Below are 20,225 nucleotides of genomic sequence, written 5' to 3' on the forward strand. Positions count from 1 at the left end.
CCATTGGGTGTACGCCTCCCCTTTAGCTAGGAGACATTCCTGGATGCTTTTGGGATTACCTTCCTTTGGGTTTGGAGGATCGTCTCCTTAAGGAGTGACCACTCTCCCTGGACACCTGGCTCCCCTCCCCTCTGGGACCTCAGCACTTCCCCAACTATCCTCCTTAGCTCTACTGAACTCTGTGTATATAGCAGTGGAGGACAAAGTATTAGCAGTTCTGTTGCCAGTGGTGACCATATAATCTGCCTTCTCTGCCTACACTGACTTCAAATCTGACTCTTCCCCCTTTTGCAATGCTGCATGGCATGGTTTTGCTGCCATTCTGTGTCCCATACTGTTGGTTTTTCCACTCTAGGGTGAGGGGTTGCCCAAATAATACATTTTCACCTCTACTAAACTTACCTTTAAAAAAAATGGAAGTCTTGTGTAATGCTCCCATCTTTGCTGTGAGTAAGCGATTTCTTGGATGGACATTGCAGTGTTGCTTAAAATGGATGAAAGTACTGTAGTGCTTGTTTTAAATTAAGATGATGAAGGCAAAATTATAATGAAGCACATGTTCATCACCAGTCCTTAGAATTCAGTTTTAATCTTGACTTGGCTATTGCTGGGCTATTCCAGAATTGCTGAACTCCTTGCTATATTCCCATTTTCACAAGCAAACCATGAACCAATGAAAGACACATCAAGCTTTCTTCACTTCCAAGATCTTGATTTCTTCACTTCCAAGATCTTCACAAGATGTCCATTCAGTAGCATTTAGTTTCTGCACTAAACAGAACAGGTACCTCTAATTTATGCTCCTGCCCCATGCTGACAACTTAACTGAAGTGCAGGAACTTCTCAGCTACTAGACATATCTAAGTATGAGCCATCAGCTTTGAAGGGTAATCTTGTTGTCTACTATCACTCTGGGATGCATTAGCTGATGTGTCATGAGCAGGACTAAGGAAGTGATACTCTCTCTACTCAGCGTTGGTGAGACCCTCAGCTGGAGTACTGTGTCCAGTTCTGGGCACAGCGCTTCAAAAAGACATGGAGAATCTTGAAAGGGTCCAGAGAATGGCCACAAGAATGATTAAGGACCTGGAAGACAAACCTTATGAGGAAGAACTAAGGGACCTAAGACTGTTCAGCCTGGGGACAAAACTGAGGGGGGACTTGGTGGCCATCTATAAGTATGTAAGGGGTGAATATTGGGAGCTGGGAGAAAAACTGTTCACTAGGGAGCCTCAGGGGAGGACAAGGAGCAATGGGCATAAACGGTTAAAGGATGGCTTCAGGTTGGATGTAAGGAAGAACTTCTATTACAGTAAGGGTGACCAGAATCTGGAATAGACTTCCTGAGGAGGTGGTGCAGTCTCCAAACTTAGAAGTCTTCAAGGGGAGACCTTTCCTCACTGCAGAGGCCTCAGTCTGCCCCCTCCATCTCTTCCCCCTCTCCTTCCACCACAACAGATTTACAAGCTGGACGCAGCTATCCAAGCTGCCAGGCTGTGCTCCTCACCGCCTATGTGCTGCGCTGTGGCTGTGCACATGCACGGGGCATTTATCAGCCACATTATCGGCCACATCAGGCAAAAAAGCCAATTTCTGAGACAGTCAGTTTTCTTTATATCAGTGCTGATCTAATATTGGACCAATGTATCAGTGCACCTCTACTGACTATGGGGTATTCTCTTGACTCCCATTCTTCATCTCCATCTCTCCTCCCTTTCTTTTTTCTGTTCAGTGGTTCCTTGTTCCTCCATTGTTTAATAATTCCTACCAAGTGATTCAGGTTCTATCCCAGCAAAGCACTTGGGGATGGACCTATGCAGAAACTTGTATCAACATAAAATGGATTTTAAGCCCTAATTTTTGTTATCTTGGTGCAAGCTTGTGTGATGATAAAACATATTTTGAAATAAAAGTACCTCACAGGAACATCCACATTTGTACAGCAAGAGGTCCAAATTACAATTGATTTGCTTATCTTGGTGCTGGTCTAGTGTGAAGGCCAGCCACTTATTTATGTGCCTTCCTTGATTTCAGTGGCGTTAATTGACATGTTAAAAGTTAAGCAATGTGCATAAGTGCTTTGCTGGACAGGAAGCAATTGATAGGCTGCAAGATAGCTCTCTTAAAACATCTTCAACTCAGAAGAATCTCCATCTGTCTCATTTGTTATAATGAGGGTTTATAACAGGGATGTTTCTAGTACAGTTGCTGTTCTTTGCTAGTTTTTTCCACCAGTATTTCTATGTTTCTGTTACATGCTTTTAAAATAGCAGCTAACATAATTAAAAATAAATAAATAAAATACGTGACAGCAGACAGAACTGTAATGTTTAACGCTATAGGTTGACTGATAACAAGTTTATTTATGTCACCAGCTTTGAAAAGATTTAAACAACGTTTTAAAGGTTTCCATTATTCTTAATATTCAAGTTAATTTAAACCAAGATGCTATGAAAACCTATTAGCATTTCCCATAGCTTTACATATTCATCAGTAAATTAATGCACACTATGACACAGTTGAATAATAAACGTAATCCTTTTGTACTTGCATAGAAGGAAAAATTGCTTATTGTGTACTGCAACCGAAAATAGAATTCAAAGTGGTGTTTTTTTGCATAGAGTGTCCAGTCATTATAATCACCCTAGGCACTTGACAGTTTTGAACCCACTTTGTTCTGAGAACAGGTTCTTCTTGTCCTAGAGTAAGGTCTGAAGTCAAGATGCTACACACAAATCAGAGAAACAATCCAGGCTCATACATTCTTTTAGAAAATGCTTATGGATGGTTAAATGCATTGCTGAAACAAAATTTTATCTGGGTGGGGACAGAGAATGAAGGAAGAGGAAATAGGTACATTTTTATTAACCATTAGCTCTGCACTCCTAATACTTCAAAGAAGTCAGAAAGTATGAGCTCAAAAGGTATGTACACTTGTTTTAGTCTATGGACTAGTGTCCACAACATTACGCCAAGGAAAAAAAAAACATTATGGAAGAGACATTTCTTTCCAAGCACAGACAATTCAAAACTGCTATTATAGAGTCTTCATACTCGGCCAAAGCTAAATAATATATCACAGCTATCACTGAATGATTGGTTATAGGGACTGAGCTGTTTCACAGTGTCTAGGCTTGACTCAAGATAACAAGACATAGCTGACAAGCATGGATCTATTTCAGGGCATTGATAGGTGACCCAATTCAGTAAGGGGTCCCTCCACCTGGAACACCAGGGGTCAGCACTGCAGTATCAGTGCTATGTCCGGTCTTGTTTGGGTGGCCTCACTGGGAGTAGTGCAACCTACAAAACTGATTCTAATCTAGCTGGTGCAGAGAGTTATGAAAGAGCAGCTATGCTGCCTACTCTAGAGAGCAAGAAGAAGAGTTCCAAAATTATTCCAAATTATGACAGAACAAGTGATCTTCATACACCTGCTTACTGGACCCGTCAAAGATCTGACTGCAGTAGGGGCACTCCAACAGGTGGCTTTGCACATGGTTTTCATACTGACTTTCTTCAATGTCCTCAGGAAAAGATGCAGTATTCCAGGGGCATTTCTTCAGAGAAGACTGAAAGGTGAATTACAGTGAGGTATATAGCTCTGCTTTAGCACTTAAAGGAGAAAGAAGAGAAGGAGAGGTGGCCAGAAAACATCAGTTACAGTACAGGCCTTTTTGATTTCTAATGGTCCACAGGATTTAAAATGTCTCCATACTTCAGTGACTGGTTCTATCAAAGCTAAATGCTTCTGGGAACTGCTTCTATTTTCCATCCTACACAGCATGTGTCCTGTCTCCATTATGAAATACAGCAGCTGGCAGTTGCATGCTGCTCATTGTGGCTTCAAAGGCTGATGTTGCCAAAGGCTGTTCCTTACATTTTAAAAGATCTAGTAGAATTTCCTCTCTTATTAACAATAGCCATTAATTTCTCAGCTTTTCTAAAATATTCAGGCATCATTTTTTATTCTGCCTGGAAAGATGAAGCCTGCTGCCTTGATCAGAACTAAGAGCTTATTGAGGCAGTTGTTCATGGAGCTTAGAATTCTGACTTTGTGCCATTAACCAAAACCCACAGAAAGTTATACTCACCATGTTCTCAGCACTTGTCTTTGGGGAGGCTGCCAGAAAATAAAAAGCATATTTAACCACAGCGAAAAGTTTAACATCTTGATGGGCTGCTGACTAGCGAAAAGTTTAACATCTTGATGGGCTGCTGACTAGTAATTCTTGATTATTCTTGAAGGATGTGGCTCTCAATCTGGAAGTCCTCCATTTAGAACTATGGAAAACTGGACTCAACCCATAGGCCCAAGCATCTCCCTGCTGAGAAAACTGGCTGGTGGTTTTAATGGCCTGCAGGGTTTTAAATGTCTCCATACTTCAGTGACTGTCTCTTGGCAGAAAAAGAGGAGAAAGCTGATCACTGAAATCAGCTCCAAAACCTGACAGCATTTTGGGGGCTGCTAGATCATCTCCTGCACACAAGAGGCTACAGAGAAGTACTGCTGTGAGCTTCTTTTGTAATGCCTCCAAATCTAGAGGTAAAACAACTTGCTGAAACTCCCCCCAAGAAGTATATAAAGTAATACCCCTGCCAACAACGAGAGAACTGATAAAATCTCTCTTCTCAGCAGAGGATGGAAGGGCAAGTTGTTCACTCTCTGGTCCCAACAGCCAGAAAGAGGTAGGAAAAGGAATGAAAGGGGATCACCAAGAGACAGGGGTTGAAATGTTGGTAGGTCCAGCCTCTGCTCCTTTTTAAATCATCTCTGGTTTTAGCCAAGTTATTTAAATAGGGGGCTCTTTTGCTCAGAACTGGTCAGGGCAAGGACTAGCTATGTTTTAGGCTGTTGATCTCTGGAAGTCTCCAGATAGAATGCCAAGTATCTCACCATATGGATTTCCAAAAACAAGTCCTGTGTCTTCTGGAGGCACCTGAACATACATTGGTGAGGCAGCAGCAAAGGAAGAATAATCTGGAAGTGCAGAAAGACGCCTCAGCAGGTCACTGTTCTCCTGCTTTAATAGCTGCAAAAGGAGAAGATGGGCAAAATGAAATTCGAACAGTTCAGGGAGTCGTAGAATTACAGAAAATGAGGGTTGGAAGGGACCTCAGGAAGCCATCTTGTCCAATGCCCTGCTCAAAGCATAGATTCATAGAATGTAGAGCAGGACCATCCCCAACTATATCATCCCTGCCAAGGCTTTGTCTAGCCAGGTCTTAAAAACCTCCAAGAATGGAGAATCCACAGCCTCTCTGGGTAACCTGTTCCAGTACTTTACTACCCTCCTTGTGAAATTTTTTTTTCTAATATCTAACCTAAACTTCCCTTGCTGCAACTTGAGACCATTGCTCCTTGTTCTATTATCTGCCACCACTGAAAACAGTTTAGCTCCATCCTCTTTGGAACTACATTTCAAGTAGGTGAAGGTTGCTATTATATTCCCTTTCAGGTTGCCCTTCTCTAAACTAAATTAGCCCAGTTCCCTCAGCCTCTCCTCATAAGTAATGTACCCCAGTCCCCTAACCATTTTTGTTGCCCTCTGCTGGACACTCTCCAATTTGTCCACAACCCTTCTGTAGTGGGAGACCCAAAACTGGACATAGTGCTCCAGATGTGGCTTCATCAGTGCTCAATAGAGAGGAATAATCACTTCCCTTGATCTGTTGGCAATGCTCCTATCAATGCAGCCCAATATGCTCTTAGCCACCTTCAAAACAAGGTCATATTGTTGCTTTATATTCAGTTGTAACTCCTAAGTCCTTTTCTGTAGAGCTCCTGCTTAGCCAGTCAGTTTCCAGCCTTTACGGGTGCATGGGATTGTTCTGTCCTAAGTGCAGGACTTTGTGCTTCTCATGAGATTTCTTTTGGTCCAATCCTCTAATTTGTCTAGGTCTCTCTGAATCCTAGGCATACCCTCCAGCATATATACTACTCCCCACCTGGTTGGTGTCATCTGCAAATTTGCTGAGGTACACTCTATGCCATCTTCCAGGTCACTGATGAACAGTGATCCTGGTTTTCTCCAATTAAAAAAAATATCTCCAATTTTCAGTTTTTAAAAAGTAACCTAAAATCCCCATTTTTCCATGATTAAAATGAAACACCACTAATATATAGAATGTTGTGGGAAACTATAACCAGGTGTAGGCTTTCAGCCTGGAGCTGTTAGCCAGCCAGTTAGCAGGCTGCCCACCTAAGGGGCTGCAGCTGACTCAGCCAATTAGTAAATGAGGGGAAGTTGACTGGCAGACCCAGAAATAAAAGGGAACAGGCAGACTAAGTCAGAGGGAATTGGTTGTGTGAAAAGGCAAGTCTCCTACATGGAGTAAAGGAGAGTACTGGGCAAGAACTAACCAAGGCTGCTGGGTGTTCATTGTGGACTGTTGGTACTTTGTGTTGTGCTCCGTGATGTAGTTTAACCTGGGGCTTGAACTTGCTATGGGTGGTTATGTTTCTGTGTGCTCTGTGGTGCAGAAGAGCCCAGGGCTTTATCGGCTGCATTGTAAATTCCAGAGAAAGACTGTAGTGGGTAATTTGGACCTGGGAGTCTGTTCAAGGGTTCAAAGACTAACTTGAGCCAGGCTAGCTGGCAACTCACTACAGAGACTGTATTAAAAGCCTTGCTAAAATCAAGTTATAGCACATCCACTGGCTTCCCTGCATCCACAGAACCAGTCATCTCCTCATAGAAGGCAATCAAGTTGGTCAGGCATCACATGCCCTTGGTCATGAATGGCACGTGCCTCCAGAGGCTGGGGGGCATGGTGAGCTCCTGCAGGCAGCTGCAGCACTGTCAGCAGCAGGGGTGGGGGGGCTGGGATGGTAAGTGGCAACCAGCAGTCAGCAGCCACCTGCAGACTACAAGTAGTGGTGGCGGTGGTGGCCAGTGGCAATTGGGGGCTGCCCACAGAAGGTGGGGGGTGGCAAGCAGTGACCACCTGCAGGTGCCACCAGCAGTGTCAGTGGTGCCTTTTTGCAGTGGGGGGCACCACCAAGCTCAGGCAGTGCATGTGCATGCCCTATGTGCTGCCAATGTCCTTGGTGAATCCATGCCAACTGTTCTTTGTTCTCCTCCAAGTGCTTAGAAAGGGATTCCTTGAGGTTCTGCTCCATGATTTATCCTCCCTGGATCCTCCTTTTTCCCTTAATGATAGGCACTATATTTGCCCTTTTCCAATCATCCAAGACCACTCCCAATCACCATGAGTTTCCAACGATGGCCAGCGGCTCTGCAATCACATTGGCCAAGTCCCTCAGCGCCTTTGAGTACATCCTGTCTGGCCCCATGGACTTGTACACATCCAACTTTTCTAAGTAGTCCCTAACCTGTTCTTTGGCCACTGTTGGCTGCTCACTTTCTCCCTAAACTGTGCTGCCAGATGTGGTAGTCTGGGAGCTGACACTGCCTGTGAAGACAGATGAAAGGCATTGAGCACTTCAGCCTTTTCTGCATCCTCTGTCACTAAGTTGTCTCCCCCATTTAGTAAAGGACCCACACTTTCCCTGATCCTCCCCTCCCTGCTGACATACTTGTAGAAACCCTTTTTGTTAACCTTGATGTCCCTGGCTAGCTGCTAGGGCTGTGCAAAACGACTATGTTTTGTTTGAGTTTTGGATTCGGTCATTTTGAAGGACAGTGATTCGTTTTGCATCACATTTCCATTTCAATTCAGCCAAATCTGTTTCGGCATTTTGGATTGGCTGGGGAAAGGCAGGCACACCTGGGTGGCTGCAGGTTCTCCCGTAGCTCCTCTGGCTGTGCCCGATTCTGCCTCTGCCATGGCAGGGGGAGCTGTGGGAGAAGCCCCCATAGCTGCCCTGCCTAATCGCATTCTCCGCCCAGCCACAGGCTCCTGGCACTTAAAAAAAAAAAAAAAGTCCCACACTTACTGGCTGCTGCAGCAGCAATCGGGGCCTCTGAGGGCTCATGGCAGAGCCCCCTGAGCAGCACAGGGCAGTGGGGATTGCCCTCCCCACTTGGCACCCAGGTGGCAGCTGTCGCATCACACGGGTGCAGTGCACCTCTGTCTGGAGCTGGGATGGCTCCAGCAGTTAGCCAGAGCCCAGCATCGCTCAGCTCCAGCAGCCCCAGCTCCCAGACAGACAGCATGCAGCACCCTGCTGACCCACACCGCACCCATGCCATGGGCAGCTGCTGCATGGGTGCCAGGTGGGGGGGGGGGGGGTGGCCCTGGCCAGCCCCATCACCTGCCTGGCCCTAGCCTCCCATCACTTTAAAAGGAGGGCTGCGCCGGACTATTCCTGGGGAGGCGCTTCCGAAACATTCCAAAAAATCCAAAACATTTCGGAAGTGTGTTGGATGGGTTCATTTAATTTTGGAGACGTTTCAAGAGCCTTCAGTTTCAGTATTTCAGGCGCCAAAACAGGCCGAAACACCTCCAAAATGAAACGGCTTTCGAAATTTCGTGCAGCCCTACTAGCTGCAACTCCAATTCTACTTTGGCCTTTCTGACTTCATCCATGCATGCCTGAGCAATACTCCTTTACTCCTCCCTAGTTGTTTGTCCAAGTTCCCATTTTTTACATGTTTCCTTTTTGTGTTTTAGCTTAGTGAAGCTGCTAAGCCAAGCTGATCTGCCACACTTGCTAATCTTCCTGTATATCAGGATGGCTTATTCATACACCCTCAGTAAAGTTTCTTTAAAATACTGCCAGCTCTCCTGGACTCCCCTCCCCCTCAGACCTGCCTCCCAGGGGATACTACCCATCAGTCCCCTGAGTGAATCTAAGTCTCATTTTCTGAAGTCCAAGGTCCTTACTCTGATGTTCTCCTTCCTTTGTTTCCTCAGGATCCTGAACTCAATCACTTCATAGTCATTGAAGAGAGAAGCCATTTATTAATAACAAAAGTTTGCAGTGATGTAGCTCTTCACCCCTGAGAATCAGAGTCCTTCAGAACAGTTTTAGTTAGGTCAGTGCTATCTCTGTTTTACAGAATGCTGAAATGGAGACAAAGGATTGAACTGCAACTTATTTTATTCTGCAACTTATTTTAAGACCTGCTTTATGTGGGAAATCTGACCAGATGATCATGACAAATTTGTAGATCTTAAGGACAAAAATTCTCTGCCCCAGTCAAAGATTGCTCTGTCCTGTCCCCAGCGTGTAAGTGGTAATGCTCCAAATACAACCCAGGTGCCATTCTTTAGCTGACAACCCCACAAAAAGGCTGTGTGCAGGTAGGACCATTGACTTCAAGGGGAGAGAGTCAGGACAATGCTTAACGTTCTTGAAAATCCTGGCAGGTTACTGTCATTAAGAATTTTATTCAGTCTCTAAGCAAAACCTCTGATTTTTTTGACCAACTTCCCCAACATAGAAATATTCTTAATATCATTTGCAGAACTCTCACTTGTATTCAATTCCATGGCAAGGGAAGCCCTTTGCCCTGGAAGGCATGTATTAACATATTGAGGGTATATGCATCTGTTAAATTCTAACCTGATTTTCCTCATCAAGTTCATCCTTTTTCCTCTGGAGAATCTGAAATAAATGGTTCTTTTCTTCAAGTTTCTTTGTTAGATCTTGGCTTTGAAACTGTTAAGGAAAACATTAGCTAGTTAACGCTGGGAAATTGCCAAACAGAAAGCAGTTTCAAGTGCTGCTCATATATCAACAGATTCTTGTGTAGGCACTTGAATGTATTTCACCAGTAAATCAACATTAGCTTTCAACAGGGGGTCATAGAAAAATAGGGCTGGAAAGAACCTCAGGAGGTCATCTAGTTCAACCACCTGCTCAAGGCAGGTACACCTCTATGTAAGCCTTCCCATGAGTCTGATCACCTCATACTTTGTTAACCCGAGTTACTTCTACCACCACAGCCTTTGATATAAATCTCTCATGCCCCTTATTACACACATGCTAATATCTCTAATATGTTTGTAGCAGGGTGGGGTGCCAAGGGGTGGCTGTGTTACCCCCAGGTCCTTAACCATGTCAGCCTGGCCCTAAAAGCCCCCTTGTTCTCACCTGCCATGTCTTGTTGTTATGATGAATATACGGAGGCTGTCCTTGAGCTTTAGATTTGGACACGGTCTGGCTAGATCCTAATAACCCTGTTGTTTGTAGACCTCTTGATGTCCTGCTTCATTGTGGATGGTTCCTGAGCCTTTCAGCCTTATTGGCCATATGCGCGGCTCCAACTACCACTTTACCATACCCCAAGCCTTGCAGATGATACTGGTGTTGTCTTGCCTAGGCCTCGTTATAATTCGGCCCTTTGTCCTCAGTGCTGGGCTCCCTACAGCCCTTGTCATTGCGCCCTCTCTGGTGCTGGGGTCTATGCCCCCCAAATGCTGCACCCTCTCTGGCACCAAGGTCCCCATGCTGCAGTGGGCCCCAATAAAGCCTCCTCCTTCCCCAAATTGCCTCACCCAAACCACCGGTATCATCAGACAGGACACAAACAACAGCCAACCACCACGAGTCGCTGCGCTGTAACATAACGCAGAACTCCTGTCATGCTCTGCCCCTTTGAAAGAATAAAACTCCCTCTCTGAGGCTCAGTGCCTAGTAGGCAAGGATACTTTATGGGCTCCTGGTGTCCCCTTTGTTTTAAGGGTAGCCTATCTGCCAGCTACCACATCTCTAGGCCCTTCCCTCCTGGAGGCTCCTTCCCCTTCAGCTGCTGGTAGGGAACCAACCGCCTGGTCCCAGCCCTGGGGTTTATATGGGCCTCCTCCAGCCAGCTGACCAGGTGCAGGTGCGGCCAATTCCCCCATTAACTGGTTGTCATGGCAACCTGCACCTAGGTTCTTATCTGGCTTTGTGCTCTCTCCCTGGGCAATCTCTGCTCTAAGAGGAGCAGGCACCTTAGTGCCTTACGACAGCACTCTCTAATACACCCTTTCCTAACTGATAAACAATGGAATAAATTTTAATTATTCATCCCTTTGCCTAGGTTACAGCCATGCAATACACCTGAGCCTGAAGCCTTCAGCACTTAAGAAACGCCAGCTTCAAATATTTCAAACAAAATACTACAGCACATCTCCTCAGTAACACACATGAAGATGTCAGATCTATCTTCCCCTTCCTACGCTGACTTCCCATAGAATATCAAATCTGAAATAAGAGCAAGAAAAAGCCTCGTCAACTTGGGCTTTAAGCGCAAGCCATATTTCTCTGACCTTGCCTTCTCTAACATCAGCATGTAGCAATGTGACTACAGATATAAAATCCAAACCAGAATGCTCCCCAGACACTCCTCCCTCTCTGGCAACCAGATGAGAGAAGAAAGTCCTCACGTGTTAATCATACTGCTTAATGCATCACTAGAAGGCACTCAGATACTCTCATGAAGGGTGCAGTGTAAGCAACTGTACAAAAAAAATGCCCTCATGTTTTTCTTCAGGACACATTGGCAAGACTTTATCAATTACTGGTATGTTTCCTTCAAATTTAAAAAAAAAACCCACAATGTACTCTGACATTACACTGCTAAAACTTTGCACTGAATCCTAGCAATGCATGGTCTCTCTCCTATCCCTAATTTTCTATAGCACAGGTTTGCAATATGCTTCTTAGCCATCACTTCCATGGTCACCCAAAGAAACACTAAGCACCTGCACATGCTGAAGACGAAGGAATGTGTTGTTCTCAGTCACATTTGAATTCTCCAGAGTGTGTTCAAGCTTCTTTGCATGCTCCTTCTGCACAGAACCACAAATTTCAGTGCTGGTTGTGTCAGAACAGACAAGTTGCATACAAATAACAAAGGGTATGCCAGAGGAAAGGAATGCCAGGGAAAGAAATGGGGCAGGCATAAAACTACCAAGTCATCCTCCACAGAGAATGGATATTTCCTTTTAACTGCAGCTTTCTTCTGTCATTTCAACAAAATCTTTTCCATGGGTATCTATTTGTATTCCTGTCTATCCAGTGCCAAAGCTAAGATACTAATGATGAGAAAAAGACAAAATTACAGAGAGGAGCTAAGGACACTAAGAGCAGTAGCAGATATCTAGGGCTTTGCAGATCATCTTCCCCTTGAAGGAGAAATCAGTGATGCAGAATCTGAGCAGAGTCTTACAATAACTGATTCTATTTACATAATAGTGAGTTAGTTGTCCTCCTGCTTGTGAGAGCTACTCTTGAGAAACTGAATCATAAAACCTAACGATACACAAGTTTTTTCCAAGACTAAAACTAGTTGGTAGACAAAGAAAAAGAACTTACAGGCATATATGTAACAGCATTACTTAGGAATGCCTCCCATGATACAGAGTCAGTTTATTTCCTTCTGTAACTGAACTCCTGTGGAGTTTCCCTGTACCTGTTCACCGCCAAGGTTGTTCTTTGTCCACCCATCCCAGGTCTGCAAGCATCAAGATTATCAGGAAAGTCTCTACCTGTTCCACTAAAGTGATGTGTAACTGATGTTTCTCCTTCTCCAAATGTTCCAGCTGCTCAGTTTTGTCTCGGTCTATACGAACCAGGTTTTCAATTTCCTTTTCTTGACTCAGCACCTGTGACTGAGGCAAAACAAGGGTGGTTGGAAAATTAAGAATCAACAGTTAGTGCAGGGAAAAAGAGGAGACAACTTAAAATGCAGGATGAAGAGCTCAGCAAAGTCTCACTAAACCACATTGCTGATTCAAAATACCTTTCTCTTCACATGGCTTTGGGGCTAGGGCGGAGGGTGGGGGGGACTGACATACTTACCCATTAATAAAACCTGCTAACCCAATGGTTCTCAACTGGGATACTGTGGCACCCCCTCTAGGGATGCCATGAGACAGATGCTGCCACAGTGGCAGCAGCCAGGTAAAACTGCCCTGTGCACAGGACTGCAGCATATGTGCACTTTTACTGTATTAGGGCTCTCTGATAACACTAAAGCAGAAGGCAGGATAGATTTTCACCATACAGACTAACCAAGGTGTATGTGTGTGTGCATATATAATCACAAGCTTCCACGGGTTAAGGCTTACTTCACCAGATGCTGTGAAAGGACATGCAGAAAGCAGAGAATGAGAATGAGAGAGAAATCAGAATACAAAAAACAGGGGGAAGAAGAAGAGGAGGGAGAAGGGAGACACTGCTGGGAGAGACAACCCTAAAGCAGACAGAGCTGGGACAGTTCCACCCATGTACCCCTGTTTCTGGGAGGAGAAGCAGGGAGATCAGACCACAAAGTGATACAAACTGAGCCAGTTTTGTCTGCTTTAGAGTCATCTGAGAGCTCTAATGCAGAAGGAGTATGTGTATATGCCATAACCCTTCCTGGGCTGGTTGTGCAGCAGGTATGTGGGGAAGTTTTACCTGGAGGCAGCAACACCTGGTTGAGAAGCATAAGGTAAGTTGAGGCAGCAGCAACAGTAGTTCTCAACAAGGGATGCTGCCACATTCAAAAAAGTGCTGGTGGGGTGCTGTGATTCTGAAAAGGTTGAGAGCTACTACACTAGCTTGTCTCAGTGCTGAAATAGATGCCTGGAGCCAACCAGCAGTTTCAGGTGAAACATTCTGGAATACAGAGTAACTTTTGGAAGCTGTCAGAAGCCAGCAGGGAGATCCCATGGTTAAGAAACAAAGCTGGGAGACAAGAACTCTAGGTTCTAGTCTTGGCTGTCCCACTGATGGCTTTATTCAAGTCTCTTAATCTCTCTGTTTCTTAATCTGGACAACAGACCTAATTATACTTACCAGAGCTGGCCGAACAAAAACTTAAAAACCTTTTCCCACCAGAAATGCCAGTTGTTGAAACTGCCATGTTTTAAAGGAATACATTGGTTTTGACAACATTTTCACTGGGAAAATTTCTTGGGCCCAGGATGTTCCAACTGCTCAGTTATGTTGTTGTCCATGCAAGGAAGAGAGGAAGAACAATGAGAGATTCCATAGCATGTTGGTTAGTCCCCAGGCATGGGTCTTCCACATTCTTGGTCTAATCACCATGCTCCAGTCTCTCTCTCTCTTTTTTACTTTCAAAAAGATCTCATTTTCACTCCACCATGGGACAAAGACAAATTTAGAAATCTCAAAATGTTTCACAAAATGGAACTGTTGTTTTCCAACTAGTCCTCTGGTCCGACTACTCCTCTACCTCACGGAGCTTTTGTGAGAGCAAATCCTGTGTAATTTACAAATTTCTTTGAGATGCTTAGATAGAAGCAGCTAGTGAAGAGCAATGTCTTATTTTGGTGAACCTAGCCTGTGTGCAGGCTTATGATATATTCTGGAAGAGAATAAAAAGAAATCTGGAGGGTTCTTTAATGCATCCTCCTCTCAAATACAGCATTGTTAGGATTTTCTGGAGCTCAGGTATAATTGTAGGTTTATATTTTCCTAAAAAATAAAGGACATCACCAAGAACACTTGGATACAACTGTAATTTGCTAAAGGCATCTCAGTTTCAACTGAAGACAAAGTAAGACAGTCAAGTCCCAAGCAGATTGTAGAAGTAGAGCCAGATGGTATATTGCCTACCTGCAGCTGGTCCACCTGATCCAGGGTTGCTTTCAGTCTGTTTCCCAGCTGTTCCTTTTCAGATGAGATACTTTGGCTTTGTTCTTTCAGCCTGTTCAGAGCAAACCAAATCATAACATATTCTTAGCTATGTCTCCTGAAAAACCTCTCTCACCATCTATCCTTGGTGATAACACCAGCAGCTTTCATTTTAAGGCTCATCAAAAACTCAGCTTGAAGTGCAACTTCAAATGAAAAAAATCCTAGAGGTTCTGAGTGTTCTCCACAGCCCTGCCAGTTTGCTCAAACTTTTCAATATGAAGGTTACCTATAATCTTGGAAATCCAGACCTGTTCCACAGTCCTGTCTGCTCTCTTAGCCCACACAGAAACCTGAGATCCTGAGGTCCCTGGCCTCATTCCAGGAGTCAGTTTTGCTCAGCCACCCTCACATCGGCATTTGTATAAGGTTTTATGAATTCTGAACATAAATCGAAGCCTCAAGGAGCTTCTTATATTCTGACACGCTGGGTTAGTTCACCTGTTGATATGCATTCACTGTCTTTCATCAGCACTAAAGAGGAGGAAACCTACTCCTTTGATCCAAGAATCTTCCAGGAGCAACCATTTTCAGACATACTAGACACATTTACACAAGATGCTGACTGCACGGTAGCCAAATAATACTGCGCAATAATGTGTCACAGCATTAACAGTGCTAATACGCTACTACAAAGTATTATTAGGCTATTGTACAGAAGCAACACTTAAAAGAGTTTGCTGGTGCTACTGCACAGTAACTCTGGTTACTGCACATTTATTTAGTACTTGCTTATATAAGCACTCAATAAATGCACAATACCTACCTGCACAGTAGTGTCTCATGTAGACATGCCCATAGTAAGCATACTCACTGGTGCAGCTCAGCATCTCTGCAGGCATTCTGCTCCTTGAGATGCCTGTTCTCCTCTCTCAGGGAATTCAATTCCAGCTCCAGTTTCTCACTGCTGCCCTTCAGAGAGTCCAGACCACTGCACAGCTCCTGAAAATCAGAGTGGAGGAACCCAAATGAGAATCAAACCACAGGAAACTATTGTATCTGCAAGTCCCATCCAATGCAACACTCCCAGAGAACTCTCCTAAATGGAACCTTTTCTTCATGTTCTCTTTTGTTCTGTTTTGTATTTACCATGCATTGAGACCTAGTTTTGTTTATAGCACAGTCCTTAGCAAAAGGAAGATGAGGAGCACAGGACAACGAAAGGAAGGTCAGCCCCAGAGCTAGGTTTGGGATCTTGGAACAGGCCTACAAAACAATTTTTTTGACCATTGCATCTTCTCAAATGTTATCAACTCTGGTTCCAACTTTGTCGCTCTCTAAACCACAGGGCTGACTTACGGGTTTGAGGGAAGGTTAGAAAGATGATTATTTAAGGTCATGACCCCAAACCAATTCTCTTTAAATAAAATGAATGAGTATTTGTGCACTGGTGAAAATCTCATCAATTTCCTGCTACAGAAGTGAAGCCAAGTTGCCTTATTCCTTTGAATCCTAGCAATTACTTTGTGTTTTCAAGGCTCTCTTTAAGGAAAAGAGCTTGAAACTTGTCTTTTTAAATGAACACTCTGTTACTTTGAGTGTTTTTACCCAAACAGAGAAAGCCCATGGTGCCAATATGCTAGGGCCCAGGAGCCAACTTTGCTCAGAACCTATTCAGCTGCAGAAAGAAGCTGAATTCAGAGCTCAGTTCAGGTGAAAGGTGCTGGGTTACATTTAGTGTTTGCAGAAAGATAATTGTAAAGAGAGGGGACAGGAGAAGAAGAGATTTATCTTTTATTTGCCATCAGGGACAAACACCAAAGACTCATGAACCCCTCACTGGTTTTAATGGGTATTGCAGCTGCTCAGCCTCTCCCAAATCAAGACATTAGTCTTCATCTTCTCTTCCCCTTTCCTCTTTTTCTGGCTTCCTTTCTTTTCCTCTCTCACCCCATCCCAGTTGCCTTTTTACCTGGTTCTCCTTTCCCAGGTTCGTATTTTTCTCCTTAATGGAAGCCAAATCAATTTGAACAGCATTTAGCTCCACAGCCTGTTGATCCAGAGCACTCTGCAGCTTGAAGCTCTCAGTCTGTAGGAAACAGACTTCTCCCTCTAGCTGCTTCATCTTCTCCTGAAAGCATGCAATGGAACATGACACATATAAGACAGAGTTTTAGAACCCCAGGGCCTCTGATCTACTTCACTATCCTTGGAAATACCTGTGCCTTTCTCAACTCCTCCTGCAGGTCTATGTTCTGTTTCTGGAGACTCTTGCAACTTTCCTTCAGTTGTTGGTTTTCTTTAAGTAAATCCTTGTTCTGTTGCTCAATCTCCTCCACTTCTCCCTAGCAAAGAACATACAGATGTTCAGTAAGAGCACAGAGTTGTATGTAGGTTTCAAATAAATTGTGGGGAGCAGCAAGAAACCATGAGTACTGCAGAAAAGCAGTGAAGGGTTAGCTCCCTACCTCTGCTGACACCGCCACCACCCCTTATTCTCTCTTGGCTTACCAGACATTATCCAATCAGCTCCTCAAAATATAAAAACACCAGGCCTCATCCTGTAAGGCGCTAGATTTCTCCAGAAGTCAAGGTAGTAGAGGCTTCTTTGCACTATTTAGGACCAAGCCAATGAACTGAAACTCTGGATGATCAGAGCAAACACCATGAGTCCTTGAGGCAAACAAGTTCTTACTGGTTACCCACACAATGAATGCACCCTGTCTGCTTCTGGGCACAATATCACTTGCTACCAGTGCTGTACTTCCCTCCCCAATAACATGGGAAGACAGGTAAGAGCAAGAGCTCAAAGAGTCATAGCTACAAGCCACACAAAGCAGCTGGGAAGTTATAAAACTATTTATCACATACATAGGGCCTTTCATCAAGGTACTCAAAGTACTTTACAAAACTTGGTATTATTAGAACTGTGTGTGCAGAGGAGTAATCTGAGGCACAGTGAGATTAAGTGGTTTGCCCAAAGAATGGACCACAACCCAGCAGTCCTGACTGCCAGTCTGCTGCATTAGGGAACATATTGTGTTGCCTCTCTTTATAAAAGCCTCCCTAATTGAATCTGACAGCAATACTTTCAAGTTTGCAATCTATATGGCAGCTGTGCCCATCAGCCTTAACCATGGACCCAGATCTTCATGTGCTGGGCCAGTGGTGCCCAACCGCTTGGCCGTGCGGGCTAGGTGAATGATGCAGGGTGGGTTCACAGGTTGGAACCAGCTGGTGAGCACACATGCCATATCAGTCCTAGCCCCGGCCCTAGCCCCATGCTGGATCACACCCACTGCCCCAACCCCAGCCCTGTGTGCACCCGTTTGGGCCCCTCCAACCAAGTTCTGGCTCTGCATGCACCAGAACAGCCCCAGCCCTGCATATACCAGATTGGGCCCCTCTGCCCCAGCTCCTGCTCCCTCTATGATAGCAGGATCTCTTGCACAGGGCCACATCTTTTGGCCTGCAGAGCTTGGAAATTTGGAGAGTGGTGACGATATTAATTGCCACCACTCCCTCCTCGCCACATTTACAAACACTTGGGGAGCACTGCAGGCTGGATCATACAGCTCTGTGGACCAGATCTGGCTTGAGGACTGGGGTTGAACATCCCTGCGCTAGGCACTATAAAAACAAGACAAAAAAGAGAGCCCCTGCCTGAAAGAACTCACAGTCTAAGTAGCGTGTCTGATCCTCCTCTCAATATTAAACTCTTTATTTCACTCCAAGGCAGACTCTTTGCAAAGAGCCCTAAAAAGACTAATTTTGGTCAATCTGAAAGAGGGGCGCTTCATGTTTAAACTTCATATCACCATCAGGAAAAAGTACCAATTCCCAAAATGAGAGTTTCAGCTGCTCGAAACAAACAAGATGCCAGTTTCTAATTTCTTGGTGGCAAGCAGAAAAGACACATCTTGAGTTGTCCGCTCTGAGCTCTATTAAACTAGAGTGGAAATGGGGCTGAACAATTTGAGCAAAAGATTAAGAATGCAGACTCCTGAGTTTTATTTCTAGCTCTGCCAGTGAGTTCGAGAGTTCTTTCACAAGTTCCTTCATCCATCCATCCTTCAGTTTACCCATCTATGCAACTGGGGATAATATCAGTTTCCCTCAGAAAGATGTTGTAAAGGAGGATGAATACGTTTTTGCTTAGTGTACAGGCTCTTTGGATATAAGGTGCTATAGAATTGTACTTTATTATTACAACACACAACAGACCCGGAAACTAGTACTGCTGCAGATGCCCTGCAAATGTACTTGCACATAGTATGAGTCGGCCCCTGTCATGAAGAGCTTACAACGTAAAAAGGTAAGTCAGACAGACAATAAGAGGAAAAACAGGCAGAGAGAAGCAAAATAACTTGACTAAGGTCACCAGAAGGTCAGTAAGAGATCCAGGACTAGAACCCGGGTCTCGTGATCTTCGTTCAGTGCCCTCCTTACAGAACCACACTGGAATCTGAATAAAAAGTAAAGACATGAAAAGCAAGGAGAGGGAGAGAAGAAATCTACCTGTGTGGTAACCACCAGGATGTCATCCTCAGCCTCTGCACGGAACTGGAAGGGCACACTGGCTCCACGGACCACCCCATCCTGGTCAACGTAACAGAACTGGTAATATTCGTCATCTTTTGGCAGGTAGTAGGCTTAAAACAAACAAACAAACAAAAGTTGCACCATGGGGTGTCTCTAATTATTATTGCCTCTTCTTCAGTGAATGGGACAGAAAGCTTAAATCTACAAAAAGCAGAAGTACTGAATACAAAGCAATATAGCCATTATGGGCTCAGCATTGCCTACTCCTTGTGTGATCTTTTACACCAGTGCAAATTGTGCCAAAAACGCTTCCAAATTACAACCTTGGCATTTTGTGTCACAATACACTCCACAAGCAGCATGGCAGTGATGAACTTGGCCCTATCACTAAAACATTATGAATGGTCACACCCAGGTTACTATGACCTCCAAAGGGGTATTCCCCCTAGGTTGGGTTTGTAGTGCGCTGGTAACACAGGCCTCAGAAGTGAATGTACTGAAAAGATATGTTTCTGTTCTACCAGCAGGGGGCACTCATGCAAGGCTGATCTACACTGACAGCACCAGCAGACTGACAGGCTGGTGGAAGAAACCCTGGGTAGAAATTTGGTGGCTATTATTTTGAGATTGCTTGATAGCCATAGTTCCTGAAATACAGATTGTCTAAACACAGCGTATAACAGGATGAAATATTCAATAGTTCTACAGCCTCAGGCTGTAACATGTAACCTAGCCTTTAGAGAAATTTGGTATGTGATAGTGTGCGTGTGTGTGTATCTATCTGCACGTGTGCACGGACACCCATCCTTCCCCAGCCAACCTTTAAACTGAACTTCTTGCTGCAGCACTGCATTGCTGTCAAGGCTGCTGGGCAAATGTGCCCACATGAATGTGTAATATTCACGGGTTGTTTTCCATCCCACCTGCAACAGAAAAATAATCACACTGCATAACACACTGGATGTTTATCCTGCGACAATTTACAGAAGCCTGAATTGTTACACAGTTTATAAACCCCCATGATGCAGTAAGAACCCCCACCATGCCCTTATGCAGGCTACTTAGACCTTGGGCTCAGAAAGGCCTGGAGAAGAAGCATGCTGGGGGAGCTGGGAAGGGGGGATGTGGCTAGAATGCATCACAAGGCAGCTATTCTTCATTGGTCCTGTAATGCACAGTTCAAGCCAGATCAGCCCCAAGACTA

General features: G+C 44.5%; 1 protein-coding gene across 4 annotated transcripts in view; it reads right to left on the minus strand.

Annotated features, from left to right (window-relative positions):
- Positions 1-2,324: 2,324 nt before the first annotated feature.
- CALCOCO2 (calcium binding and coiled-coil domain 2) overlaps positions 2,325-20,225 on the minus strand; it is a 28,513-nt gene continuing 10,612 nt past the window's right edge. For 2 of the 4 annotated variants that reach the window (XM_019548391.1, XM_019548392.1), the window contains exons 3-14: positions 19,842-19,944; positions 18,998-19,131; positions 16,699-16,824; positions 16,452-16,610; positions 15,354-15,481; positions 14,462-14,552; positions 12,385-12,507; positions 11,599-11,685; positions 9,473-9,568; positions 4,898-5,033; positions 4,095-4,123; positions 2,325-3,572 (exon numbers count right to left, since the gene is read on the minus strand). In XM_019548391.1, the coding sequence (XP_019403936.1) occupies positions 3,396-3,572; positions 4,095-4,123; positions 4,898-5,033; positions 9,473-9,568; positions 11,599-11,685; positions 12,385-12,507; positions 14,462-14,552; positions 15,354-15,481; positions 16,452-16,610; positions 16,699-16,824; positions 18,998-19,131; positions 19,842-19,944 (1,389 nt within the window). In that variant the 3' untranslated portion in view covers positions 2,325-3,395. The remainder of the gene's footprint in view (positions 3,573-4,094; positions 4,124-4,897; positions 5,034-9,472; positions 9,569-11,598; positions 11,686-12,384; positions 12,508-14,461; positions 14,553-15,353; positions 15,482-16,451; positions 16,611-16,698; positions 16,825-18,997; positions 19,132-19,841; positions 19,945-20,225) is intronic. The other 2 variants (XM_019548393.1, XM_019548394.1) reach the window with 2 other exon arrangements.

The sequence above is a fragment of the Crocodylus porosus genome, unplaced genomic scaffold (genome assembly GCF_001723895.1).
Source record: "Crocodylus porosus isolate Cpor-Errol unplaced genomic scaffold, CroPor_comp1, whole genome shotgun sequence".
NCBI classification, from domain to species: Eukaryota; Metazoa; Chordata; order Crocodylia; family Crocodylidae; genus Crocodylus; species Crocodylus porosus.